This window comes from Boleophthalmus pectinirostris, unplaced genomic scaffold (assembly GCF_026225935.1).
Source record: "Boleophthalmus pectinirostris isolate CB_2022bp ecotype Guang Dong unplaced genomic scaffold, ASM2622593v1 HiC_scaffold_13, whole genome shotgun sequence".
Lineage (NCBI taxonomy): Eukaryota > Metazoa > Chordata > Actinopteri > Gobiiformes > Gobiidae > Boleophthalmus > Boleophthalmus pectinirostris.
Window position 1 is genome coordinate 11,413,040 of NW_026571036.1, and position 27,093 is coordinate 11,440,132.

Here is a 27,093-nt window from a genome sequence, read left to right on the forward strand (position 1 = left end):
GATTTCAATAGAAAATCCGAATTGAGCATTAAGCCCTGCAGTCTGAACATAGCCTAATATTAAAGAGTTACTCAAACATGTGTGAACGAAACAAAACACAACTCCAGGTTTGTTTTGGAGGAGATAACAAAATTATAATAAAGCTCAAAAGAGTCAATTTCACGCAATATAGGACCTTTAACCTTAATAGTTTTACCAAGGGAAATAAATTCAGTGACACTTTAGTTTAGAGACCACATTTTAATCTCTAACTAAGTGCCAATTGGTATGTTAATTAGCTGTTAGTTGGCATTTATCTAACACTTATTAACGCTTGTTAAGATTGCCTTGTATGTACAAAAACATTTATTATAATCCAAAATACTGTAATGGGAAGAAAATAGTTCATGGCTTAATACTTGCAAAATGCAGCCTTAGACAAAAACGCATTGAAAGTACTTTTAAAATTCTAACAAAGATGTAATTAGGCACTTATTATGCATTTTACTTTTATCTAGATATTAATATATGGTTCCTAAACTTAAGTGTTACGATAAATTCAGATATTTGCTGTGCTTTCGTGCGGTTTTCCTACTAAGTTACACACAGGAAATTCTTAGATGGCCTTAAATTACATTACATTACATTCAATTAAATAAACATCTTTATTAATAGCATAATCAGGCGACTCGACAATATACAACCAGAACCCCGTCTCCTTATTCCCGTAATTGTTGCCTTTTCAATGCCATTAGAGCGTAATGACTTAAGTAACCAAACTCGGTGACGATCATTTGCTCTGTTTCTCTCCCCGCTCTCAATTTGCACGTTATTGTCTGCTCTCATTACCGGGCCATTCATATCTTGCGAATTTTTAAGGTTTAGTTTCATTTTTCGCCGAGGACATGCTCACATACACCTACACACACGCCGAGCGAAGGGAAGGGAAGGGAAGGCTGCTAGCTTGTTCTTTTTCCTTAGCTGTTTCCATGGCAGCGACTTAGATGAAAAAAAAAAGGTGTTTTCTTATGTAATGATTAGTGCTTTAAAACAGTTCCCCAGCGAGCTCCTTCAAAGCGTCAGTCTGTCTATATGCCTGCAAGATGAGCCTGTTATGTTTATGTAACCTTGATGGCCCACATACATTCAAATGAGAACAGAACCTCGCGCAGTAGTGAGAGCTGCTAGATGTTACTATATTCATCCAGATTGTTTTGACATACTTAAAGCGCCGCTGTGTAACTTTTGTGCCGGGGTTCTGCCATTTGCTTGTTTCTGTGGAGATGTTATTACTTTGCCTAGAATGGAGCTAAACGTGTATAGCCTTTGTTTTTTATTGATTTAATATTGCTGAAAAATACTCTCCATAGATCTGATCTGTAACTTCCCTAGTAGAGTCATTTCCTTATTTCCATTAAGACCATTGATAAGTTTAAAGAGAGGGCATTATGCAAAATAGATTTTTTTGGACCTTTCTACTTCCTTACAATTTGTACGATTATGTCCAAGACCTCACCCACATGTCCGCTTCACCCACTCCCACGCGACAATACATACACGGGGCTGGGTGATGTGGAGCAAAAAAGAACCTTGGTATGTTTCGCTATATCTCGATGTTTGTACAGGAAAAATAACCCCCCAAAACTACTGCAAAAACAAATCCCTGTATACAAATAGGGCTGTCGCAATAATTGCAATATTTAATCACCGCGGTACTAAGAGGCCCACCGCGATAACCGCACGTGACCAATGTGACCCGACTCAGAGTCCTGCACGGGTCCATTTTTAGAGCCCCGCAACCGCCCGGACCCGTTAACATTCCACCCATTAACACCCGTGTTAACCCAGGACTAATCCAGGACTAACCCAGGACCAAGGTGTGCCCACGCAGACCAGGTTGGGTAACCACAGGCGAAAGGATCCGTGTAGAACTCTGCGCCGCACGGAGGTAAAAGCAGCCGTCGTCCGATCTTTACTGACACCCCGGTCCGCGTGCTCAGGGTGCTCTCTCTCTTTTAAGTCCGCGGGTACCCGATGGTACCTTGGTGCAGGACTCTGACCCGACCTGCCACAGTGAGAGCTGGCAAGATGCAGCTGCACTTGAAAAAAGCAGTTCACTACTTGTCAGGACAGGACTTAGTGGAATATACATGTTCTCTCCATGGATCTATGGTTTTCTCTGTGACGGAGGATGTGCTGCTGATTATCTTGTCTATAAATGGTGGAAAAGGTTCGTGGTGGTAGTAGCTTTCACGGCAGTAGACACCTTTATGTTGTTGTTTGTCCGACGCCTTAAAACCGAAATATCTCCATATAACGGAGCCAATTGTCCTTTTTTGAGATGAGTTTTATATCCTCCGGACTGGTTTTGGGCGTCTCTGTATTCAATGAGACAACATGAGAGGGGAGGGGGTCACAAACGCAAGGAGGCGTTGAGATAGCGCTCTGAAGGGGGAGTGACATAGCATGGAGAGCAAAGGGGAGGGGGTATTAGAGCTTCAAAAATGAAACTGAAACAAATGAATCACGTTAATGTATTGTTTTTGGCAAATATAGTATTTTTAGAACAATAAACGGTAACATGGTGATCGAAATATGTTATGTGTTGGCAATTACTACCCCATAGAAGTGTAATACCACCTCTTTAATGTCATACTGTGGAACATTCTAGACATGGCAATAACATTTATATAAGTGGTGTTCCCTCGATCAGAAAATGTTTGTACAAATGCAGAACAGTTTAAGCAGTCTCACTTATAAACTTACTAATGAACTTATAAGAACTACTCAGAAGTAATTGAGAAAATCTGTCTTCCCCCGAGTATATTTCATTATTTTATTATTAGTTAAGCCGCAAGTCCAAGAAGTCTCAGAACACACATCAAAATCGTCACCATCTCCATTTTCAGTTTTCAGTTCCTCTGGCCATTATCTTCAATCATTCGAAGGAGCTTTGTGCCAAGGACAGCGGCTCTCTGGCCTTGGGCGTGTGGAGGTTTCTCGCTAGATTTTTTTCCTTTTTTTTTTTCTTGTTTGTACTTTATTCTGGCTGCTGTGTGCTGCAGAGGCCAACGCAACATAGCCATTCATATCGGGTGCCAGACTGCAGACACATTTATCGACTTGAGTTTGTCAGTTTGCTTGTTAAATTCGCTCTACCTGATTTTTACCGTCTTAAAAACGTGAAAAGAACTCGTTTTTAATTTTTAACTTTTGGTCCAAAACGAGTCCTTACAGCGTTCCAATTATTCACCTCGATGAGTTTATAAGCATTTTTCTCAACTTTCGGACTGAAGCAAACAACAACTAGCATGCTAACTTCGCACTTCCTGATGATCTGACAATAAAACGCTTTATAATTAGATGCAGACAGTACACAGCGTACATTTTGACCTCAAGATTGGCTTATAAAATCTATCTGTACTGGAGCAAGACACATTTTGCTCAAATATTTGGGGTAAAAACATCAAGTACAGGGCCTTTTAAAGATGCACTATGTAACTTTTCTAGTGGAAGATCTGCCACCTTCTTGTCTCCATTGTGATTCCTTATTTTTTGTTGCATTTATTAGTTTATAAGCGGTTTCTACAACTCCCAGAGACCAGATAATAAAACCCAGATAGTAGTTTTACCATCTCTGTAAAGCTAGAAACTCTCATGCTAACCACACACTTCCTGATCAAACAATAAAAAGCTTTAGAATTACAGTAGTGCGGGCTGTTTTCATGGACTTTTTCACCATATGCCATTAAACTTCTCTGCTGCATTTATTCCGCTACAGGTGTTTTAGTGTTAATAAATGTCTTTGAAAAACTTACTGAGTGGGGTCACCTCTCCACAGATCTGGCTTGTAACTTGGCCTGCTGGTGTCAACCATTAAATTTTAGTGTGTTTTCCACTTCTAATCTGTTGTTATGATTATATATTTGATGTGGATTCTTCAGGAGAGGTGGTTTCTTCACTTCGTTTTACATTTTCTTTTGTCTTTTGCTGTTCATCATCATCATCAGAATCATTCTAACATGACTGAAAGCTCACAGTTTCGTCAATTTCGCGCCATATAGGACTTTTAAAATTGATAGTTTCACTAAGAGAAACAAATTCAGATTTTTGCTGTGCTTTCTTACTGTTTGCCTACTAAGTTACACACAGAAAATTCTTTGATGGCCTTAAATTACACTCCATTGAATTAAATAAACATCTTCATCTAACAGCATAATCAGGCGACTCTACAATACACACAACAACTCACGATCAGACGTGTCTTTTTCATTTCGTTTTACATTTTCTTTTGTCTTTTCTTGTTCGTTATCATCAGAAGAGCAGAGGCAGTGCAGGCGAAGGTCAGTAAAATTGGACAGAAGAAGCAAAAAAGCCTCTGGATGTAGGAGTTCCCGACAACCATAGACACACTCCGGCTGATTTTCAAGTGAAACAACATTATAGCATCTTTTATTGGCTAGACCTTTCTTTTGTCTGAGTTTCAGGGCTTTATTTACACGCCTAAATTTCTCCTCCTTTAGAAAGGCTTTTAGTTGAGTCTCTGAGCTATCCTCAAACTCTCCGTGAATGTGCTCTTGATAGGAAATGTCCAGATAGACTCGATTGACCCACTCCATAAGTAGAGTTTCATTTCTTGGTATGTGAGAATGTTTCGATAATGCATCTTTAAACGAATGAAGAGTCAGGTTACCCAAGCTTTCCCTTACTGGATCTCTACAGTTACTAATCATATTTATGTTATTAGGTTCTTTTTTCAGACCAAGAGTTTGTTTTCATACCTGACAGTTTCGATTGCTCACTCGCGGTCTTCTTCAGATCTGGTCTCGTGATGTTGCTGTGACGTGTCTGGTCGGCTGATTTAAACAGGTTTTGGCGCCGTCTTCGTACCGGCGGAGGCAGGACGACAGCGCCATCTGCAGTCAGACTTCCTCAGGACAGTATCCAAGGTGTGTGAGAGTGAAAAAATTTCGCTGGATTAATCGAAATACAGAAACGTGCCCACAGAACTGTAAACCGGGACGAGAGGGGCTGTTTTACTCTCACACATGGGATACTGCCTTCACCAGTAGAAAGACGGCGCCAAAACCTGTATAAATCAGCTGAGCGAGATTTCACAGCAACATCACGAGGCCACTCTGAGGAAGACTAAAACTGTCAGGTATGAAAACAAACTCTTGGTCTGAAAAAATAATCTAATAACATAAAATATCAGAAGACCAAATGAACCTCATTGGACTACTAATGATCTTTGTGCTAGGGATGGGCATGATTAGTCGATTAACCGATATTTGATCATTAAGGATTTCATCGATTACGTTCATTTTAATCGACAAACCGAATGTAGGTTGCTGTGCGTAGCGTGACCAAACAGGGGTCTGTACATGTGTCTCTGCACTCAGAAGGAGCGAAACACAAACATTCGGTCAGTCTGCAGCGTACCGAAGCGCAAATGTGTATTTAACGATGACTTGTACAAGAAATTCCACACTTTCCGTTGCGTTCGGGACAAGTGTGAGTCCATGTGCACAGTGTACAAAGCAGCACATATGTTTCGGTGTCCAGTGGGAAAAAGTTTTGCCAGGTGAGAGTCGCGCAATGTCCCCACCTCCCTCCCCCCGTACGGTGTCCTGGTTTTGACAAACTCAAATACTCAAATATGGTCACACTAACCTGTATTCACCTGAGTCATGCCGCATCAGCCACAAGAGCTGTTTTTTTCTTTGCTTAATTTATGCAAATTTGTCATGCGGTTGTAAGTTTCGTTTCTGTGAGAGTTGCGCAAAACTGCATTAAACACATTATAATCTCAACCGGGCTGATGTGGCTCTAGAGTCGTTACGGTTTATATGTCGTAAAGTTGAATTTATTTATGCAGATTAGTAGTGCAGATAGTAATAATAATGATGATGATTAAAAACAATAATGATTCATCGATAATCAATTGTTAATTCTCTAACGATCGAAAATTTAATCGAATACCCATCCCTATTTTGTACTAATGAAATGTACTATTATCTTGTTCGTGGAGGAATCTGTGTTCATTTTGTGTTTTTGCCTTGTTCTTGTGCAGTATCTGACCAAGGGATGTGAGACGACAGAGATGACCCTGCGGAGGAATGGCCTGGGACAACTGGGATTCCACGTGAACTATGAAGGCATCGTTGCAGAGGTAAATGAGTCTATATTAGCGCAAATAACATAGAAATGAGACTGAATTCACATCTGTTGGTAATAGTTTTCACATTTTTGAGCTCTTAAGTTTTAACTTCATGTGTGGGTTCCAACTTGAATTACTTTGCACTGGTTTTGAAATAATTGGCTGAGGCTGAGTGAGTCTTAGTCCTTACTCAAGCCAAAATATCTTTATAGCTTGTCTGTATTTTAAAAAAAAAAGTTGTATCTGATTTTTAAAAATGTGAAAAACAGAACTTGCTCATTTTAGAATTTTTGCGATGGTCCAAAGTTATTCCTCACTTTCTTAATGTATTCCCAGCATCAACTTTCCTAACTGTTGCTGTCATGGTAAAACTAAAAACAACTAGCATGCTTATAACGCACTTCCTGATTCTCTAAAATGTGTTATGATTAACAGACAGCACACAGAAGATTCATTTTGACCTCAAGAGCTACTTTTACAATGTACCGTATTTTTTGGACTATGAGTTGGTTTGGGTGTTTCCTGCGACTTATACTCTGGTGCAACTTGTATATTAAAGTTTTCACGCTGAAGCCGCGAGAGGCTCTAGGCTTGTGTCTCAGTATCTGCTGCTCCTATTACTCCTGTACCACTGTCATTTGGCTCTACTGCACATGTCTCCTGCAGAAAGAGCCTCTGTTCTGTCTGTATCATGTCAGTCGATCGCACCATTACTTCTGTACCACTGAAATTTTTAAATTTAAACAAACATAAAGACGACTGAGAAGACTGAACACAAATGCCCCCCAAAAGAAAATTATATTTTGCAGAATTCAAGCTGAAAGTAGCAAAACGTGCAGCCAAAAACAGTAATCGAGCAGCAGAAACAAAGTTTGGAGTGAGCGAGAAACTTGTGACACTGGGAGGGTGCAACATGCAACTTTCCTGAAAGTCATTGGATGGATTGACAAAGCCTGGAATTCAATGACAATCAAAACCATCCTGTTGGGATTCAGAAAGGCCAGAATTATTCTAACTGGAACTGATGCGGAGTCTGACAACAGCTACACAGAAGAGGAAGCGGCGCTCTGTTTATGTCCGGATGCCGCGCAGTTGCTCAGAAGTGACACTGTGGATAAAAAATTCAATGGATTTAATGATTTGGAGTGAGATGGAGAGTTTGGTAAACTTGTTCTGTTGTTTATGCTATAATTATCTGAAGAACTGTTCATATGTTATGTTAAAATACAAATACCATACATATTCAGCCTGTTTTCCCTAGTCTAGTTATTACTATAATTTGCCTTTCAAGATGAAATGTTTCTTCCTGGTCTCTGATTTTAACAAATCAATTTTCCCCCCCAAAAGTGTGACTTATAGTCCGGTGCAACTTAAATATGTTTTTTTTTCTTCTTCATTATGCATTTTTTGGCTGGTGTGACTTATACTCCAGAGCGACTTAAAGTCCAAAAAATATGGTAACTGTACTGGAACAAAAATGGAAAAAATCCTGCACAGGCACTTCAAATAATAAATTATGAAGTGAATTATGAAATTATGAAGACAATTTACTGTTTAAATCACAAAAAACTAATGCCGTGTTATTTTACCACAGACTAAAGCTTTGATCATTCTGGTAGATGTAGCTGGAATTACCTCGAAGCATTTGAGTTACAATCTTTTTATTCTTAACCCTGTTTGTGTTTTGCAGGTGGAGCCGTATGGATACGCGTGGCAGGCCGGGCTCAGGCAGGGCAGCCGATTGGTGGAGATCTGTAAGGTTTCCGTGGCGACGCTGACACACGAGCAGATGATCGACCTGCTCAGGACGTCCGTAGCGGTCCGCGTGGTCATCATCCCACCGCACGAGGACGCCACTCCACGCAGGTATGGGCTTATTTAGACTGAAGGCAGAGAAGCACGAGTCCAACCTATAGTACCGGTCAAAAGTTTTAGAACACCACACTTTTTCCAGTTTTTTAAATGTCTATTGATCAAAACATATTCTAAACTTTTGATTCATGAAAGTGTCCACCTTTGGCAGATATGACAGCTGAACACACTCGTGGCTCGTTCTTTTTACAACAGAAATCAAATATTCTTCAGAAAGTTCTTCCCAAGTCTGTTGCAGAAGTTCCCATAAATGTGTGGCACTTGTAGGTTTCTTGGCTTTCACTCGTCTGTCCAGTTCATCCCAAACCAGCTCGATGGGGTTTAAGTCTGGAGACTCTGCTGGACGCTCCATGTTTTCAAGCTTACATCTTGTTTTTTTCCTGAGGTTTTGGCAGATCTTAGACTTTTATCTTTTATCTTTTTTTTAACCTCTGGCTCTTCAGTTTTTACCTTTGTACCATTTCAAGCTCTTCATTGGACTTACACGACTTGAGGTGCAATAAATAATTGAAAAAAAATAGGGTGTTCTAAAACTTTTGACTGGTATTGCATGTCTTTCTTACATCTTTTGGGCTTTGACTTTCCCTGTGAATCTAAAAGTTGGTCCTGGAAGATCTCAGTTGGATGTAACAAAGGTTTTTCGGCTTGCTCTGCTGTTGACCAATCAGATCCAAATATTCATGATGAAATTCTGCGTTGCGAGCCATTCCAGATTGATAAATGTGCAGAACTCGATTAATATTTATTATTTATTTATTGTTTATTTTAATAGAGACAGATAGAATAAGCATACAGTAGATTAACATTTAAGTATTCTGATGCAGGTTCGTAGAAGTGGTCCAAAAAAATAAATAAAAATCACAACGTTTTACATTTTTATCACTGGCTTCTCTGAAAGTACATATTTCACTGTGATCTGTTAAAGCCACCTGTCAATCACACCAACAGGAGATGCAGGTGCCACTTTCGTCATTGGGGTTGTGTTATTTTGGATGGCGCTGATCTTGACAGCAAATAAATTTTGTACAGACAACAAAGCCGATTAAAGCTTCCCAGACTTCATATTTTAGCGACTTTTCTCCATTGTCCATTGATATGAATGAGATTGCTGCTCAACCGGAAGTGCCACCACAAAGAAAAGTGTGGTTTAGTAGTATTTAGAAGCAAAAGTGGGCAGAATACAAACAATAGAGTTGCATAAAATCAGTCTATCAAATATTTTATCGTCATATTGCCTAACCAAAATAACAAATATTGGAAAATAGCTCAAAGTGAATGAACGTGAGAATGAATTAATATCTGTCTGTATAACTCTTGTACTCATAAGGCCCGTGTATCATAACCAAAACCAAAAAAAGAAAAAAAAAAAAAAACTATTTTCTTCATTATTTGTCTCCGAAACCAAAATGAAAAAATGGATAACGATTCGTTTTTTCAGTTTTCGATTTTGTGTTTAAATGAATAATGGAAAAAAACAGATAATGGACGTTTCTCGTTTCCGTGACTTAAACTGCAATGCTGAACTGAACCAGGTCTAAACAAAGTCTAAACCAGGTCTAAACCCGGACTGATCCCAGATCTTAACCAGGACTGAACCAGGACTAAACTAGTCCCGGTCTCAGTCCCGGTCTCAGTCCCTGTCTGGTCCTGGTCTGGTCCTGGTCTCAGTCCCAGTCTTGGTCTCAGGCCCGGTCTCTGTCCCGGTCTCAGTCCTGGTCTCAGTCCTAGTCTGGTCCCAGTCTCAGTCCCAGTCTCAGTCTCGGTCTGGTCCCAGTCTCAGTCCCGGTCTCAGTCCCGGTCTCTGGTCCTGGTCTGGTCCTGGTCTCAGTCCCAGTCTTGGTCTCAGTCCCGGGCTCTGTCCCAGTCTCAGTCCTGGTCTCAGTCCTAGTCTGGTCCCGGTCTCAGTCCCGGTCTCAGTCCCGGTCTCAGTCCCGGTCTCAGTCCCGGTCTCAGTCCCGGTCTCAGTCCCAGTCTCGGTCTCAGTCCCGGGCTCTGTCCCAGTCTCAGTCCTGGTCTCAGTCCTAGTCTGGTCCCAGTCTCGGTCTCAGTCTCGGTCTCGGTCTCGGTCCCGGTCTCAGTCCCGGTCTCAGTCCCGGTCTCAGTCCCGGTCTCAGTCCCGGTCTCAGTCCCAGTCTGATCCCTGTCCCGGTCTCACTCCCAGTTTCTGTCCCGGTCTGGTCCCGGTTCTGGTCCCATCCTGATCACCCGACAGTCTACGCGGGCGCATCTCTGGGCCCATCCCGACACTCAGTACTGGTTCAGTCCTAGTTTAGACCTGGTTTAGTCATGTTTTAGTCCTGATTCAGTCTCGATTCAGTCCTGGTTCAGTTCAGCATTGCAGTTTAAGTCACAGAAACGGGAAATGGCTGTTATCGTTTTTTTTTTCCCCATTATTCATTTAAACACAAACTCAAAAACTGAAAAAACAAATCATTATCTGTTTTTTTTTCATTTTGGTTTTGGAGACAAATAATGACGAAAATAGTGAATGAAAATGAAAAACGAATGATACACGGATTCAAAAGCAAAACCAACACATTTAATCTCCGTGTCTCTCCACAGGGGCTGCTCGGAGCTCTACCGCCTGCCCATGAGCGAATACAAAAGCAGCAGTAACGACAGCGGATCCTTCGAGTACAAGTTCCCGTTCCGCAGCAACAACAACAAGTGGCAGCGCACGTCCAGCAGCCCGCAGCAGTCCCTGACCGCCTCCCCGCAGCCCCACACCCCCAACAGGGCCATCAGTCTGGGCAGCTCCGTGGGCAAGACTCTGTCCGCGGAGAGACTGGAGAGAGGAGCGGCGATCCCCCGCAGTGTCAGCAGTGACGGGCGCCCCCTGGACTCCAAGAGGTAATGACGGTTTGAGGATGTTTTACACACAGGGGTACTGGAATAAACGGAATAAACGGAAGGTCTGATTTAGCCCAGGGTTTTGAAAATATTGGACCTTGTGTTGAGTAACAAGTCGTAACATTTCTAGTAGAGGTTCTGCCGCCAGCTTGTCTCCGTGGAAATGTTATGGGTTTGTCTAGAAAAGGGCTCCTCGATAATGGAATAAATCATTATCACCATGATTTTGGTCAATATTGAAATCAAGATTATTCAAACGGTTATTTTTTTTAGTTACACGATGCATTTATCCATCATTTCTCTCTCATAAAACACTTTGTTATTGATAATTTACGCAAAACTTTCAAATTTAAAACAAATATAGGCTACAAATATGAACCTTAGAGCACATAAAATGAATAAAATATACTTTGAACATAAAATAAGGCATAGAAAAACATAAATAAACTATATATACAGCTGTTCTACAATCTCTATATTCAAAAAATAAAATAACACATAAAAAATATCCCAAAATAAACTTTGTTAAGCTTAATCATTTCAACTTGATTATATGAGTTTGGAGATCGTTTGACACACAAATAAAAATCTCAATCAAATTTCAATTAGTTGCCCGGCCTAGTCTAGAATGTTCCACAGTATAGATTAAATTTATCTATCACAAGGGAGACAAGCGGGTCACAGCAGTACGCTACATTACAGTTCAGATCTGTGGAGAGTCGCCCCTATTCACAGAAGGAATTATTGTATTTTTGAGTCATAGAAACACCCGTAATGAATAAATGCTCGATGGATATGTTTAAAGTCATACCATGGAACATTTCAGGGAAAGCAATAACATCTCCATGGAGACGAGTACATTGTGGACCCTCAGAAAAGTTGCTCAGGTCACCTTTAACGTCACATTGAAGATATTATATTTTAATCCTCTTCAATCTTATGATCTTTAGTCTCTAATATAAAAAATGTCCAGTTTGTTAGTAGGTTTCATTGCTTCTTTTTTCCAGGTTGCTACGTTACGATTGGAAATAATGAGATTTTAGCACTGGTTGTATATATTTTAGTTTGCAGAAAAAGTACTATGGCATGAAGGAATCACAAAGTAGCATCTAAGTTGACATTACTCATGCAAACCAAGCTTATTCAATGCTGAAAATGACCATATAAGAAAAAAAAAGTTCCTTACATGTAGCTTTTATATAAATATTTTTCATGTTTTTATTGCACTGAAAAACATGTGTCCTTGTGTTTCTACAAACCTGACTCTTTTTTTGATCAGGAGGGTCTTCCGCTTGTTTCCATGGAAATGTTATTCCACAGTATGGCATAAAACATCTCTGTACAGAATGTTCCTGAAGTACTGTTACTTTCTGTTTCTGTGGAATCGTGCAGGTGATGTTCCATCTCTTGAAAGTTACGCAGTGTTGCTGTAAACTAATTGAAATCAAATGCATCATGCACAATATGAAACTGTCCTTATTGTAAATCGACTTCTTTAAATGAAACCTAAGTCATATAGACGTGGTATTATTACCCGCATCACCTCAAAGGCCCTTTTCAAAGTGCTTAAATGTAATCAGTGGTTCCTCCAGACTGTGCTGGAACCTGAGCTGCTCTGAGCAATCGATGGCATTTCCTCTGAACAAACACTCTGCACTGCTCTCCGTCGTGGATGAAGGGGTGGGACAGACGCCACATAATGAAAGGCTGTACCTGATTTTTACAGTCTTATAAACCTGAAAAACAGAACTAGTACATTTTAAACGGTTTGAAGTGGTCCAAAGTTATTTTGCATCCTAATTACCTAAACACAGTTTATAAACGCTTTTCACAACAGGGATGCTATTTAGTACATTTTATTCTTCACACTCCTTTTTGAACTGTAATAAGAAAAAAACATGTGCATTATGCATTAAGTGTTCTGATACATGTGTACTTATCACTGCTGGGCAAGTTACTTTAAAACTGTAATGTGTTATTTATCACTTGTTACTGTCAATTCAGAGTAAGTTGTTACATTACAATATTACTGTGTTTAAAATGTAAGACATTACACGACTATTGCAGCACTTTAAGTTTCTGTCACCAAAATAACTGTCACTGATTGTCAAATAACAGTGAGTGAAGATGCAGAATTTTTACGCCGTATACTGAACTGAACCAAGACTAAACCAGGACTAAACCAGAACCAAACTAGGACTAATCTTGGACTAGAATTTGGAATCTAGGACCGCCCCTGAGAGAACCCCGAGCACGTGGAGCAGGGTGTCTGCAAAGCGCGATTAGGTTTCACCCTCAAGTAGCCTCCTGGAGCACGGGGCTCTGCGCCAGTTCTTTCTCCCGCAGTCACCTGACTACGTGGGTGCACCACCGGGCCCGTCCCGATTTTCGGAACCGTAAGGATGGCGTTTCACTGCTGCTGATATCATTACTGACACCGCGGTGATTTTATTGAATTTGTATAAGAAAAACGAAAAACCCACCACTTCAATCCAGGTTAAAAAAGCACTGTAATGCGCGATACTGACATTTGTACCAAGTAAAATATTACCATTTTTCCCTGTAATGCCACATTACTGCATTACAGTAAAAAGCAACGCATTACAGTAATTCGTTACTTTTATAACGTGTTACTCCCTACACTGATACTTATTTTTCTTTGACCAACTTGCATTCTAACACACCCTTCCTGATTATCAGACAAAATACTTACTTTAAAATACGTTTTAATTAGATGCAGACATCACACAGCTGCCTTATTTTAACCTCAAGAGCTGCTTATGTAACACATCAGCTTCCTCATCAGCATCGTCAGAGGTCACACTTCACTGTCACTGGTGAAATCCACCTGTGTCTCACTCAACTCTTTAAGAAGTCTTTTTTTTTTGGTACTTTCTACCGTGTTATAATGTTCCCTCACTATAGTTTTTTATTATGGCCTCTATGCATGTTTGAATAATCTAGCAGGCCCTATTAGAACTCTTCACACGATCAGCAGTACGAGTCTGTACACGGTTATGCTCAGAAGCTCACATCACCCTTTTTCCTACAGCATGACACAAAACAATACACTACAACTTCACAAACCTGATGTGATGTGCAGTAGTTTCATAGGGACTTATAAAACATGTTTATAATTGGTTCTAGCATTTGTTACACATGTTACTTTTTATTATAGCAACAATAAAAGGTCACATGGAGATCTAAGTATGTTATATGCCAGCAGTTAATACCCCCTCTTTAACCAAGACTGATCAATAGGACGAGTGGGTGTAGAAAAGTGTCTGTGTATTTACATAGAGCAGCACTGACCGGACTATTAGTGAATCTTTATCACTTTGTCTCTCAAATTAGCCCTTCACTTGTCTTTGTCTTTGCTTTTTGACTCTTGTCCTTATGTGCCTTGTACCAGGATGTCCCCGGGCAGTGAGTCCTACAGCCTGGCCTCCTCTCTGGCTCTGGGCCGCTCCCCTCACAACCGCAGCTCCCCCAGTAACCTGTCCTGCTCCAGCGAGACCTCCGGCAGCTCCGCCCACTGGAGGCAGAAGTCCATGCCCGAGCAGTAAGTACAAACCAAGCGTCTGATCAATGCCAACAACATTATCAAAGGCGTTTATTCATAGAAACTCTCTAGTCTGGCCAGTCAGTGTAATAGGGTGTTAGGTTTTGGTCTGTCTATACTTTTAAGAACTGTGTTATTCTGGTGTTTTTGAAATTAGGATTTGGTTTAAGTTCTGCCAAAGCTGTTAAATGTGGCACAGAGCAGAGATGTGGGGAATAATATGGTGAACCTTAGTGCAGCGAGTGATGGTAAAGCCTCAGTTAAGGTAAATATTTGACTTAGTTAGATCATAGTTGGAGACTGGAGAGTACATCACAGCTGAACCTGGGTTGCCAGAGAGGACACATACAAGATTTTCTCTTTCTCAGTTTATGGACAGGCCTCATGTGAAAGTTCAGAACCTTCAGAATTCCCTCCCTGAGCTGCAAAGGCTGCACTTGCATTGGTTCATGATTGGCTGTGGGAGCTGAGGTTTAGGTAGTGACCAATCAGATCAGAGAGAGACATTTTAGGTTTAAACCAACTGGATTTTGAAACTGGCAACACAAATAAGAGACTTATGTGAGATCCATTTTGGGTTACCAGTTTCAAAACAGAAGTAAAACGCCAATTTATAACAATAATAATCAAAAGCTTGACCATCATCAATCCAGAGTTCCCATGGAAAAGTCTTGGAATTTTAGTATCTCTTTCACGTTACTACAGCGTTCTGTTAAGTTATCATTAGGCTATTATGATTATTTCCGAACGTTTGCCTTTTGTTTAAAAGAGATGACAATAAATGCACTAACAGTATTTTGAATGTTAAAAAACTATAAACCAAACGAAGTGTGAAAAATCCCTCGTCGTCCAGGTAGAACCCATGGTGAGGTGAAAAATCAGTTTGTCGACTGGACAAAAGTTAGTTTGGTTGAATACGTTTCGCAGCTCTTCCCACGCTGCTACTTCAGTTCTGGTCAGAATGCTGGTGGACACTTCCTTATATCTGTCTGCAGGGAGGAGATAACTAACTGCAGTAGTTAGTTAACCAAAACTAACAACCAACAACCAAAGTAATTTTTGTCCCGTCAACAAACTGATTTTTCTCCTTGCCATATAATACCAAGCCATAAAGTGAGTGGAAAGAGTTAACATTTCATATTTAGCCCTAAAAGTCTGATCAATTCTACACATGTAGGTGCCATAAAGTCATGAAAAATTCACTTTAGGTCATGAAAAAGTCATGGAAAAGTTTTTAAAATTTTGTCAGTGGAAAAGAGTGGAAAACCTGTCAATCACTGTCAGAACTGTAGCCTGTAAGAATATTTGATGTGGATATTTTTACCTTGTATCATCTGAGGACACGGGCTATGTTTGTGAAATAATAACGTACAAATATTCTGTACTTTTAACTTTGCTAAAAAGTGATCAGATTTAACAGTACATGTGTGTATACTTGTAATCTTTGTAACGGTGGCATTGGAAACTAATCAGAGGTTTTCTTTTTGTGCTTTCTTTCAGGTTTGCAGGTAAACTTCACTCTCCTGTATCCTCCATCCTGACAGGTAGTAATGAGGGTAAACTCAGGGGAAAGTCCACACCTGATTGGTCCAGAGCAGAGGTCGTGGGCGGGTCTTGAGGTTCACCAGCCGCCTGCAGAAAGTGGAAGAATAGCAGTCTTGAGTCTTGATGTGGTGCACTGTATAAGGGCCTGTGAGGGGGATACACTTTTAGAGATGACACTGCAGAAGCTGTGAGTATGGTGACAGATTCTGCAGCAGGGGATTTCATCATCGTGCTGCATCGCTGACAGCCACAGCCTCCTCAAAACAACCAAGTTTGCTTTTTGTTGGCAAATACAGTAGTTTAGTTGGCACAGGAAAAATATACTGCCCCTCAACATTTATTCTCATAATAATAATGGACTGTTTTGCAGAGATTTTGTCCTCGAAACAAACTGTTACTGCCTCCACAGTACAAAAGAGCAGTTGGGGATTTCCAAAAAACTCTCTAAAACCCACTAAAACACAAGAAGTTACACCTCTTTTGTACAAACTTTCTTGGACGTGGTTCCCTAAACGCACAATACCCCCAAACAAACTAAAATATCTTCAGGTTTTGAAACATATTTGGGTGACCTATGTCTAAATAATGGAGTAAAATTTAAAAGCAAATGTATAATATATGAATAATATGTGAATATAATTTGTAATTCATTTGCTATCATTGTGGACGGATAAACTTAAACTGAATCTTAGATAGATAAAAAGGGTTGTGATTACATAATTTAAAGCATCCTGGAAAATGATTTCAAGCAAAGTATGGGAATCCTGAATTGTGATCCAAAAAGTTCCCTAGGAGTTATTTCACTTTGTCAGATCCATTATGTGTACTTATGTGTTATAAAAACTCACATTACAGATACATTACTAAAACTTACATCAGAAGTTTATGCATATTGGAACAGACAAAATCAGACCTTGCCTGGATAATTTAAAATAGTCTTCTTCAATATCAGGACTAGTATGAAACCACATTGTAATACTAAATAATCTAGTGTTATTTACTGTTAAAAGTACTCTATGTAACTTTGAAGTTTCTCCATGGATACAGTCTGGTGTTAAGCATAAGACGTCACCAGGCCAAGTCAAGTTTTAAAAGTGCATAATAGTGTAGAGCACCCACCTTATGACACCCACCAGGTAAACATTACACCCACTATGTAAACAGTAGAATAAAGTGCTAGTAATAATATCAGTGCAGCAGCAAACGGGCGTAACAACAAATCACAACAAAACAACCAAAAAAACTGGGACATCAAGGACGGGAGGGCATCCAGTCAGATGTCAATGCCAGTTCCAGTATCACAATGATATTAAAATTACTGGCAGACACTTTTTAGTACCATCATTTCCAGACTAAAAGCTTTTTTTCTCACACTTTGAACCCTGCGGCTTAAACAATGATGTGACTAATTCAGACGGATTACTTGTTTATTAACACAGAGGATGTGTGCGCAGCCCGAGTGCAGAAAGCGCCACTGTGTGCAGTTAACATGAAGATGGAACACAACGGCTTATAGACAAATGCAGCATATATATGTACATTTTTTTTTGTTTTTTAATTTTGTTGATGCGGGCGAGGAGAAAATTCAGTTTGTTGACTGGACAAAAGTTAGTTTGTTTGAAGACTTTTTTGAGAACTGAAGAAGCAGCTTGGATGAGCTGCGAAACATCTTCAAACAAACAAACTTTTGTCCAATCGACAAACTGAATTTTCTCCTCACCATGGATTCTACCTGGACGACTGAGGGATTCTTCACACATTTGTTGATGCGGCTTATATTTAGGTGTGCTCAATAGTCTGGAAATTATGGTACTTTTTATATTACCATGTGGTCTACAATGTGGTCTGTGTGTACCGTATTTTTCGGACTATAAGTCGCTCTGGAGTATAAGTCGCACCAGCCAAAATATGAGTAATGAAGAAGAAAAAAACATATAAGTCGCAACCTCCGGAGGTAAACGGAGCGCCGCTTCCTCTTCTGTGTAGCTGTTGTCAGACTCGACATCAGTTCCAGTTAGAATTATTCCAGCCTTTCTGAATCCCGGCAGGATGGTTTCAGTTGTCTTTATGTTTGTTTACATTTTAAATTGTCAGTGATACAGATGTAATGGTGTAATCGACTGACATGATACAGACTGGACCGTGGCTGTTTCTCTTTCTTCTGCAGGAGACATGTGCAGTAGAGCGAAGTGACAGTGGAACAGGAGTAATAAGAGTAGTAGATACTGACACACAAGACTAGAGCGCCCTCTCACGGCTGTCAAATTTTAATATAATAATATAAGTTGCACCAGAGTATAAGTTGCAGGACCACCCAAACCATAAAAAAAGTTCAATTTATAATCTGAAAAATATGGTAATCGTCCAAGTAGGTTCCACAGTGTTCCATGGACATATACTAGTCTATGTGCTCTTATACTTGTTCTGAAACAGCTCAAGATCATTCTGTGTGACTTTTAAGTACTGATACCTGCTCAGATGATTCTAGTTTTGATTAGTGTCTGGTTTCTTATCTATTTGTATCAGATTTTCAGTACTTTTGACAACCCTAATGGTATATAGTGAAACATTTCAGGTAAAGTGGCAATAGACCACCCACCAAATGACACAGTGCATCTTTAAATGTTTCCTTTAGTATAGAAATGAAGTTAAACATTTTAATTTTGTCACTCTTGATTCTAAATATATGATCTCCTTTTGTATCTAAGGCATTTTAACGACCACGTCATAGAAGCCAAGACAGACTTACTAAATTACATTGGATTTTTCAGAAACTCTAGATTTACTACATTTCTATTATAAACTTCCAATCCCTTTAATTCCCTATTCTTTTTACGGTTTATGTCTAATTACAAGCCCCAATCCGACCACGATGAAGGGACTTTTCCTCTTTTCTATAGTTTGCCCGGACTTCCACCACAAAATCAACATGCCCCACTCGCGCCCCTCTTTTGTCCCAGCAGGATGCGTCTTTCCTGGGCAGTCGCGCTACCAACTTCCCCTAACCCTGCTCCCGTCCGCTCTGATCACAAGGATAAAACTACAGCTCTTGTGCTTTTGCGGTCGCTTGTGGTAATTTAGCTTTAATTGCTCGGTTTTGGAACAATGCGCTTCTGGGTCCTGGAGTCTAGCCCTGCCTGATTCGTCCGCTCTGTGGTCACTGTCCACTTCCTGCTTCTCCCAGTTTGACCCCATGACCTCTGAGTGTTGATGACAGCTCAAATCCAGGAAAGACACAAGGCATTTGAAGGGCAGGGCTGTTCCATTTGTTAATTGTGCAATCTTTTCCCCGACTTATTGAGTCATAAAAGCTTGTGGTTATTACGCCAATTGCAATACTGCGAGGAGATGTGAGGCGTAAGTTTATATTCAGGCAGGCCATTAGTGCTCTGGTCATTCTTCATATTGGGATTAGATTCATATTTTATGAGCCTAATTGAATTTAATTATGCAGTTTGCTTCTGTTTTTACAGTTGGCGTCGTTGCTTTAGTTTGGAGAAAGGCCCAGCTTCAGATCTTGAGCAGGGTTCGGTCCGGACTACCCCACTGGAGGATTAGACTAGTGTTATTCTAGGTCAGCGGTGTGTAGGGATGTTAGTTTTGTTTTTGTTCTGTTTTGTTTTGCTTTGCTTTATATATTATTTATTTATTTATTATTAATGACAATATATAATAGAATATAACATTAAATAACAATAATAAAAATGAAAACAAGATAGAAAAACACAGGCCCGTCGCCAGAAATTTGGGGGCCCGGGGCAAAAAGCCTCACATGGGCCCCCCTCTAATATAAATTAATAGGAAGAGGGTCCAATTCTGGGGCCCAAAAATCCTGGAAAACCCTGCAAAAACATAACACAATACCTAAAACAAGCATAAAATCAAAAAGCTCACCACCTCTAACCCACCCCCTTCCCACACACACAAAACAAAACAAAAAAGATAAAAATAAAAATAATATGGTGTGCAGCATAACCTATAATAATACTGTCAGGCCCCATTTTATTTGTATATTTAGGCCTATTTATTTATAATCTTATTTTCCTTTCTTTTTTTCAAATTCTTAATAAATACTTTGTCATTAATACTATTTTCATTATCATTTCAATTCATCATCTCTTCATTATGATCTTAAAGTATAATTTTATAGGTAATTTTTTCCCCTTTTCTTTCCATTAAAACAAGTATTTTTTTATTTGTTATAAAGTAAGTATTTTAAAATTTATATAGCGCTTTTCACAGACATGTCACAAAAACGCTTCTACAGATCATTGTTCATTCACTCCATAAGCCTTATTTTATTTAGATTATAAGGCTTTATATGAGACAAAAGCAGAAAGGAGAAGTTGGTTGGTGATTGAGTTTGCTGAAACTTTGGGGTTTGTATGTAAATAAGACTCTATGGTGTTTCCCCCATAGTCTAAAGAGAACATAGACTAAACATTTACATAACAGAATCTCACTTTTTTTGCTCCTACATAAAAAGTGACTACACTGTTCAAAAACGCAGCTTAAACATGAAATACAGGCAATACGTGATATTTAAACTCCACAAATTGTGCGCAAGAAAACGATTAATCTAGAAAGTATTTGTATCCGCCATAGTTTGAGTGAAATCTATGGTAAACATTGTAGTTGCTTTTGTATGAACTCGTGTGCAGGTGTAGTTTTGTTTAGTCTTGTGAGTGCAGTTTGGGTCAGATACAAAGAGATACAGTATGTAATAGTTTGGAGAACTTTTGCCATGCAGAGGGCTACAGACTGGTGATCAATACAGTGAGTCATTCAGATGAGAGCATTTTACATAACTCTGACAGCTTGAAACGTAGATTCTAGGTTTGAATCACAATACGATGTGATGTTATTGAGGTTATAGTGGTACACATACTTATATTTTCAGGAAAAACTATTGTCAGTGATCATTTGGGTCAATTCAAGAGGACATGACAAAAAATATTCATGTCATTATCAGATTTTTTAAAGCTATATAGTTAGATATATTGCTTTAAAATGCTTAATCATTACAACTAACATGGGGGTCAGTCAACTAGTTGTCTTATTTGCCAGGAATGTTCCACAGTATGGCATTAAACCTGATGAGCTCGCCTTAAATCAATTTCAGGTGTTTTTATACATCAAAAATACCTTGAAAAACATACACTCTTACTTTTAGCAGGGTTGCCTCTCCGTGGATGCGACCTGTAACTTGACCTGCTGGTGTCACCTTTTTGTCTCCGAAGAGCCAGACGATTTTTATTCCATCTTACAAACCAATTCCAAGCAAAGTCATAACATCTCAGTGGAGACAAGCTAGTGGCAGTCCCTCCACTAGAAAAGTTACCATATTTTTCGGAATATAATGCTCACTTAAAATCCTTTAATTTTCTCAAAAACTGACAGTGCACCTTATGATCCAGTGCGCCTTATGTATTAATTCTGGTTGTGCTTACTGACCTCGACCCGATTTATGTGGTACACGGTGCTCAAAAATCTGTCAAAATGCTTTAGTAAGAGTTTGGTAAGCTACGAAGCCGCGCCGCTTGGTGGAATGTCGGAGCATTACGGCTACCGTAGTCAGGAGCCCCGCGGAGAACACACATATTCCACTGAGTCATGTCCTTTAGTCCAACAGAAACTCAACCACATCAGCGCACAAGGAGCGAGCTGTTTTTTCAGAGCTTATAGTTTATGCAAATGAGCCATGTGGTTTTAAGTTTTGTTTCTGTAAAATGTAAACAAATCAACAAATATTTGAGTCCTCCTTGTAGGAAATAAAATAACAAATATTATTTAAAAAATTATCCACCCACATTCACCAAGACAAGGCAAGGCAACGCCGGGCGAATTACAGCACGATCTGCCAATGGGTCGTGGAGGCCTGGGCTAAGGGATCAGTCTCAAGTGTCTTCCGTTTGTTTCACTTAATGTGCCTTATAATCCGGTGTGCCTTATGTATGAAAATGGATGAGAGAATTCAACATTATTGATATTGCATCTTATAATCCGGTGGCCTTATAGTCCGAAAAATACGGTACATGGTGCACCTTTAATTATCTACTCAAGTAATATGCTCTGAAATGAACCCAAGTTTCACAATTTTTTTTAAGTGCTTCCTTTCTTTATCACACTATTTCTTTAGAACAAGGCCCATTTCCAGATCTTGAGCTTGGTATGGGGTCAGAACTGCTTATCTGGAGGATTATTGGCCCGTTGTTAGTCTAGGTCAGTGGCTCTCAAAGTTTTCACACCAAGTAGCATCAAAGAAAAGGAAAGACACCACATCAGATCCAGGTTTATAAGAGGATTATTCCAGGTCTAATCTAGGGCTAAACCAGGTCTGAAAGTGGCTTGCGTATCACAGTTTCGGGAACACCGGTCTAGGCTGCTAATCTTTTTCCAACCACTAAATCAACTCCCTAAAACAGTCGAATCAGACATGTCACTACAAACTACTGCCTAAGAACATTTATCAGAACAATTTATTAGAATGTTATGTTAAAAATTCACTATTTCAGTTGCTTAGCTTGACATTTCCGCATTTTATTTTCATCTTCGCGTCCACACTGCAAGACAACAAACCCAAACCGTTCTTCAAAAGGCTGGCATCCACATGAATAAGAGTCTGTAATTAGCAGGAACAGCCCCTTGAGCCTTTGTGCGGACTCGCGATGCAAAGTAGCCATTTTTCTGCTGGCAAATTGGGGGATATCTAGCGCAAGATTTGTTATTTTTTCCCTAGCAGATGTTACTCTCTTCCTCTTCACACTGTGGACAATGTCGGCCTACTCTCTCTCTCTTGCATAACGCGTAGACAATTACACAACTGTGGAGTTTTGCTTTGGGATATGCACACACACACGTTTAAGCCTCTCACACTGCATTGCAAAGCTGGTCCAGAACAAACAGTCATGGGCCAGCAGGGGGCGACCAGGGACACGCGTTTGTTTGAAGGCGTTAATGAGAAATTTTGCAGGTTTTGGTTTTGTGATGGCTGGAAGAAGAGATAGGACATGATGTAGTTTTATTGTAATATTAGCAATGCTGTAGTATAGAGTAAAATTAATCAATAATCCAAGAAGTATTTTCGATTTATGTATTTGTTTTGGGCAAGTAAGAAGTTTACGTTCTTTTACAATAGAACATATAACCTTAATGAAATCATAGCAGAAATAACAGAAAATTTTAAATTGTCCCAAAAAGGAGTGGGAAGAAACTGTTCTGAAACTGTTCGGAGTAGCAAGACTATAAACGGTACGATATTTATTGCAATATATTTAGAGGCTAACAAAACTGTGAATATGCTACTTTTTCCTTTTAAAACTGCCTTGACAAGACTTAATCCAAAGAACTAAGACTTAAAAGTGCTTAGAACAGTTATTTCTTCATGTAGGTTACACTGAAATGGAGCAAAGGATCATGGTCTATGTAGTCCTTTTGACGGCACAGAATCCCGCCCCGGTCCTCACTTTCGCCGCCCGGGGTCGCTACGGTTCTGATTTTGACCCCGATTCTACTTACCCTGGCCGTTATCAGGAACAGACGTGATGGCTTGATGATCAACAAAGATCTCACTCATCCCGCAAAATATTTATAAGCCTCTAACCCCTTGTAACTTTTCAGTTCTTGGTTGGTGTAGGACGATGTAGAATGAATTAAGTTGTTATAAATATCTGGATATTGGAGGTTGGGCACAGAGCGAACGTCGGAATTAGGGATATATTCCACAACCGAGGAGGACGACTTTAGCATTAAATCTTTCTAATGACGGTTGATCTAAGGAGCTGGAGATTTCGTACAGTTTTATGTTGTTTGCGCTCTTTAAAGTAGCCATGATTATATTGTAGTACCGTATTTTCCGCACTATTGGGCACTCTGGATTATACACTACACTGTCATAGAATGGTCTGTTTTCGAACTTTATTCACAAATAAACCGCACGGACTTTAAACGAAACACAACAGTTGGATGGGTCAGTGGGACTTTGTTTGGTGCGTTCACGGTGACTCTGGGCTTTGTTCAGTTGTGGCGTGTAGGGAGGTGCTGTCTGGGACCAACGGATTGTCGGCGTGTTCGCAGTGACTCAGTTGTTCACTTGTGTCTAGAAGTGGCACATTGCACTCGCTTTTTCGGTTCGTTCCTCCGTTCCGTTCCTCGTCGGCGTGAACTGATGAGTGTGACTGTGGGTGTGTTTCGTTGCGCGGTCGCTGTCTCTCCGTGTGAGTTTGCGTGCGCTGTAGTTTACGGAAGTCATGCTGGGACACCTGAGTGGATTCGTGTATAGGGCGCTCTGGATTTTCGTTTTTTGATGGGGCTGATGGTGCGGAAACTACGGTAACTGAATAATACCTTCCGGATCAACCCCAACCTTGACCTCCAGTATGGCCGCCAAAACATTAAGTCACGTGACGTCCACATCACACACAAATCCTTAATAGATGAACTGTCTTGGGTGGTGAAGGTTTAATGCTGATTTGTGGAACATTGTGGGTAAAACAACAAAATCTCTATGGAGGCAAGCAGGTGTTGGACCCAGAAAAGCTGCACAGTGCACCTTTAAGCTCTGTTTAAGGTTTTTGAGCTCATAACACATAATTACATAAAAAATATGGCCTCATGTTCATCTACTAATGTTATCAGACAAAAACATTGATTGAATATTAAGTTTAAAAATTAGACTTGCTTCATCCTTGATTAGAGAACAGTTCAGTATTACTCCAACGGCTGCAATCTCTCTCCAAATGTGCCCCTTAAATAAACTGCTACCACTGCTCCCACTTCAGGCTACTGCTGCTCTACTGAGTCAGATGGAAGTCATCCATTTGGGCTGCAGGCTTTTGGGGGATATTTTTGGCACTGAAATTCTCTGTGTGTGTGTTTTTTTTTGTTGTTTTTTTTATTGCAGATGCCCCAACCTCCAAATCTGGCCAAGGATTCTCTGGAGGTCCACGCATCCAGAGGCAGGAGCAGGTCATCCACCTCTCCCCCAAGAAGGGCAGCCAGGTCTGGGCAAAGTTCATACGTAAAGCGCTCCAATGAAATATCGATTGATTCTATTGATTTTCATGCTCAGGAGTGAGATCAGTGCTCGTGGGAGTGGATGACAAGACAACATTCTGTAGTCCTGTCATGTTTATAATAGACTGATATGTTTTTAAATGGTTTGAAACATATTTTATTGAGCCTGTGATTAGTTTAAGTGTTTGATTTTCAACAAAAGGGGTGACTGTTGGCTTGTTCGTGACTTTATTGTTGAATCATCAGAGGAACTTGCACATCTGACCTCACCTGTTGCACTTAAAGAAGGGGTATTATGCCTTTTTTGAAGCTTTTTACCATGTTATAAAATTGTTCTCTCATCAGAAACATGCCTGATATGGTTTTTTATGTCACCTATGCATGTTTGAGTAATTTAGCAATCTTTCCTGGGCCCTATTCCAACTTTAATGACCAATACTATTCTGTCTAATCATGGATAATAATAAATAAAAAGTATAATATAATGTATAATAAAAAAATGGATAAGACATTCCCCCTCTTTCCTGGCTCGAGACAGACTAGTAGTCGCTCCAGGTACTGCAGCTCCCCAAAGCTTGGGCCAAGAAAGAATTCTCCCATAGAAACACAATGCATTTTTTGGGAATTCAAACTGCCCATGTTCTGACAGAGCATCGATAACTTTTACAAAGGTTGGATTTTGTAGGGATTCTTTTCTATTTTCACAACATAAGCTTTTTAATTTTTTTAAATCCTCAAAGTGCCTAAAAGTGATCTTTGTAAGACTTAGCCTAGTCTCACTCTGAGCCCGCTCTAGCTCCGTTCTAGCAGCTCTCGCTCAGATTGGTCCAAACGCTTCATGCTGTACTCGTTACAGACATCACACCAGTGGGAGGAGCTAACCCTTCCCCAAGCGCCATTGAGCACAGACCGTTGAAAACAATACGACGCCATCTTGGACTCATCTTCCAGATTTTATTATAGTTCTATGTGTCCAATGCTCCGTCCACAAGCCTACGTCACCCATGCTCCCTCACAAAACTGATGCCATGTGCGGTAGTTTCATTAGCGGGATGCACGCTGATTTTGTTGTGATAGTGCCCTGAAGGGGGAGTGACTTAACATGAGGAGCAAGGGGAGCTCCTCGTGCAAAAATAAAACTGAAACAAAACATTTTATAACATTGTACATTTATTACATACAGTAAAAGTTAACATGGTGATCTAAAAATGTTACGTGTTAACAATTAATACCCCAGAGAAGTGTAATACCCCCTCTTTAAATCAGCTTGTGTGGTCAGATTGTGTTAAAACAAAGGTCAGATTAAATCTAACTTGAGTAAAATAACTTCAGACAGAGCAGTGCCTCCAGCTAGCTCCACATCCCCAAGTAATGAACTGCCAAAACAAACTTATATTCTCTCCGTCTGTTCAGTCTGACAGCCCCTACTCTGGCCACTCGAGCAGTAACACCCTCTCCAGCACGGCCTCCAGCGGGGGCCACAGCGACAGTGACAAGTGGTACGAGCTGGGGGCCGGCGGGGGAGCGGGGTCCAGCGGAGAGCAGGGCGAACCGGAGCCCAACGGCCTGGGGGGAGGAGGCTACCTGCAGGGCTCCTCGGCGGACAGCGGCATCGACAGCAGCACCGGCTCCTACGCGCCCGCCCACCACGCTCACCCGCACTCCCACCACGGCAGCACCACCTCCCTGCTGGCCCCGGGCGGAGGCAGGGACAGCAGGGACAGGGACCGGGAGAGGGACAGGTCCACGTCCCCCTGGCACAGTCCCACCGAGGGGGGCAGGAGGATGCTGGAGAGGTCCCCCGCCGCAGCAGAGTCTCCGGGGCCGCCGTCGGAGAGCCGGGAGGGGAGGACTCCACCCACACACCTGCTGGTTAGAGACGCCAGCACCTACAGCCTGAGCGACCTCGGATCTCACTCCAGGTACAGATAGATGCAAGTTTGTTTTTGTCAGTGTTTTTTAAGTTTCTAAAGATACACTATGTAACATTTTGGTAACACAAAGCATGCCTGCAAATAATTCATAAATCTTTATTAACCATTAACCAATTATTTACTAAAAATTACAAGTGTTTAATAATTAGTAGGGGTGTGCAAAAATATAGAAATAT

General features: G+C 40.5%; 1 protein-coding gene across 1 annotated transcript in view; it reads left to right on the plus strand.

The window, feature by feature from the left end:
• Window positions 1–27,093, plus strand: part of sipa1l1 (signal-induced proliferation-associated 1 like 1) — a 253,412-nt gene that overhangs the window by 206,180 nt on the left and 20,139 nt on the right. Inside the window, 6 exon segments of the mRNA XM_055149535.1 lie at window positions 6,053–6,151; window positions 7,830–8,005; window positions 10,574–10,861; window positions 14,274–14,425; window positions 24,865–24,968; window positions 26,397–26,905. Of these exon segments, the coding sequence (XP_055005510.1) occupies window positions 6,053–6,151; window positions 7,830–8,005; window positions 10,574–10,861; window positions 14,274–14,425; window positions 24,865–24,968; window positions 26,397–26,905 (1,328 nt within the window).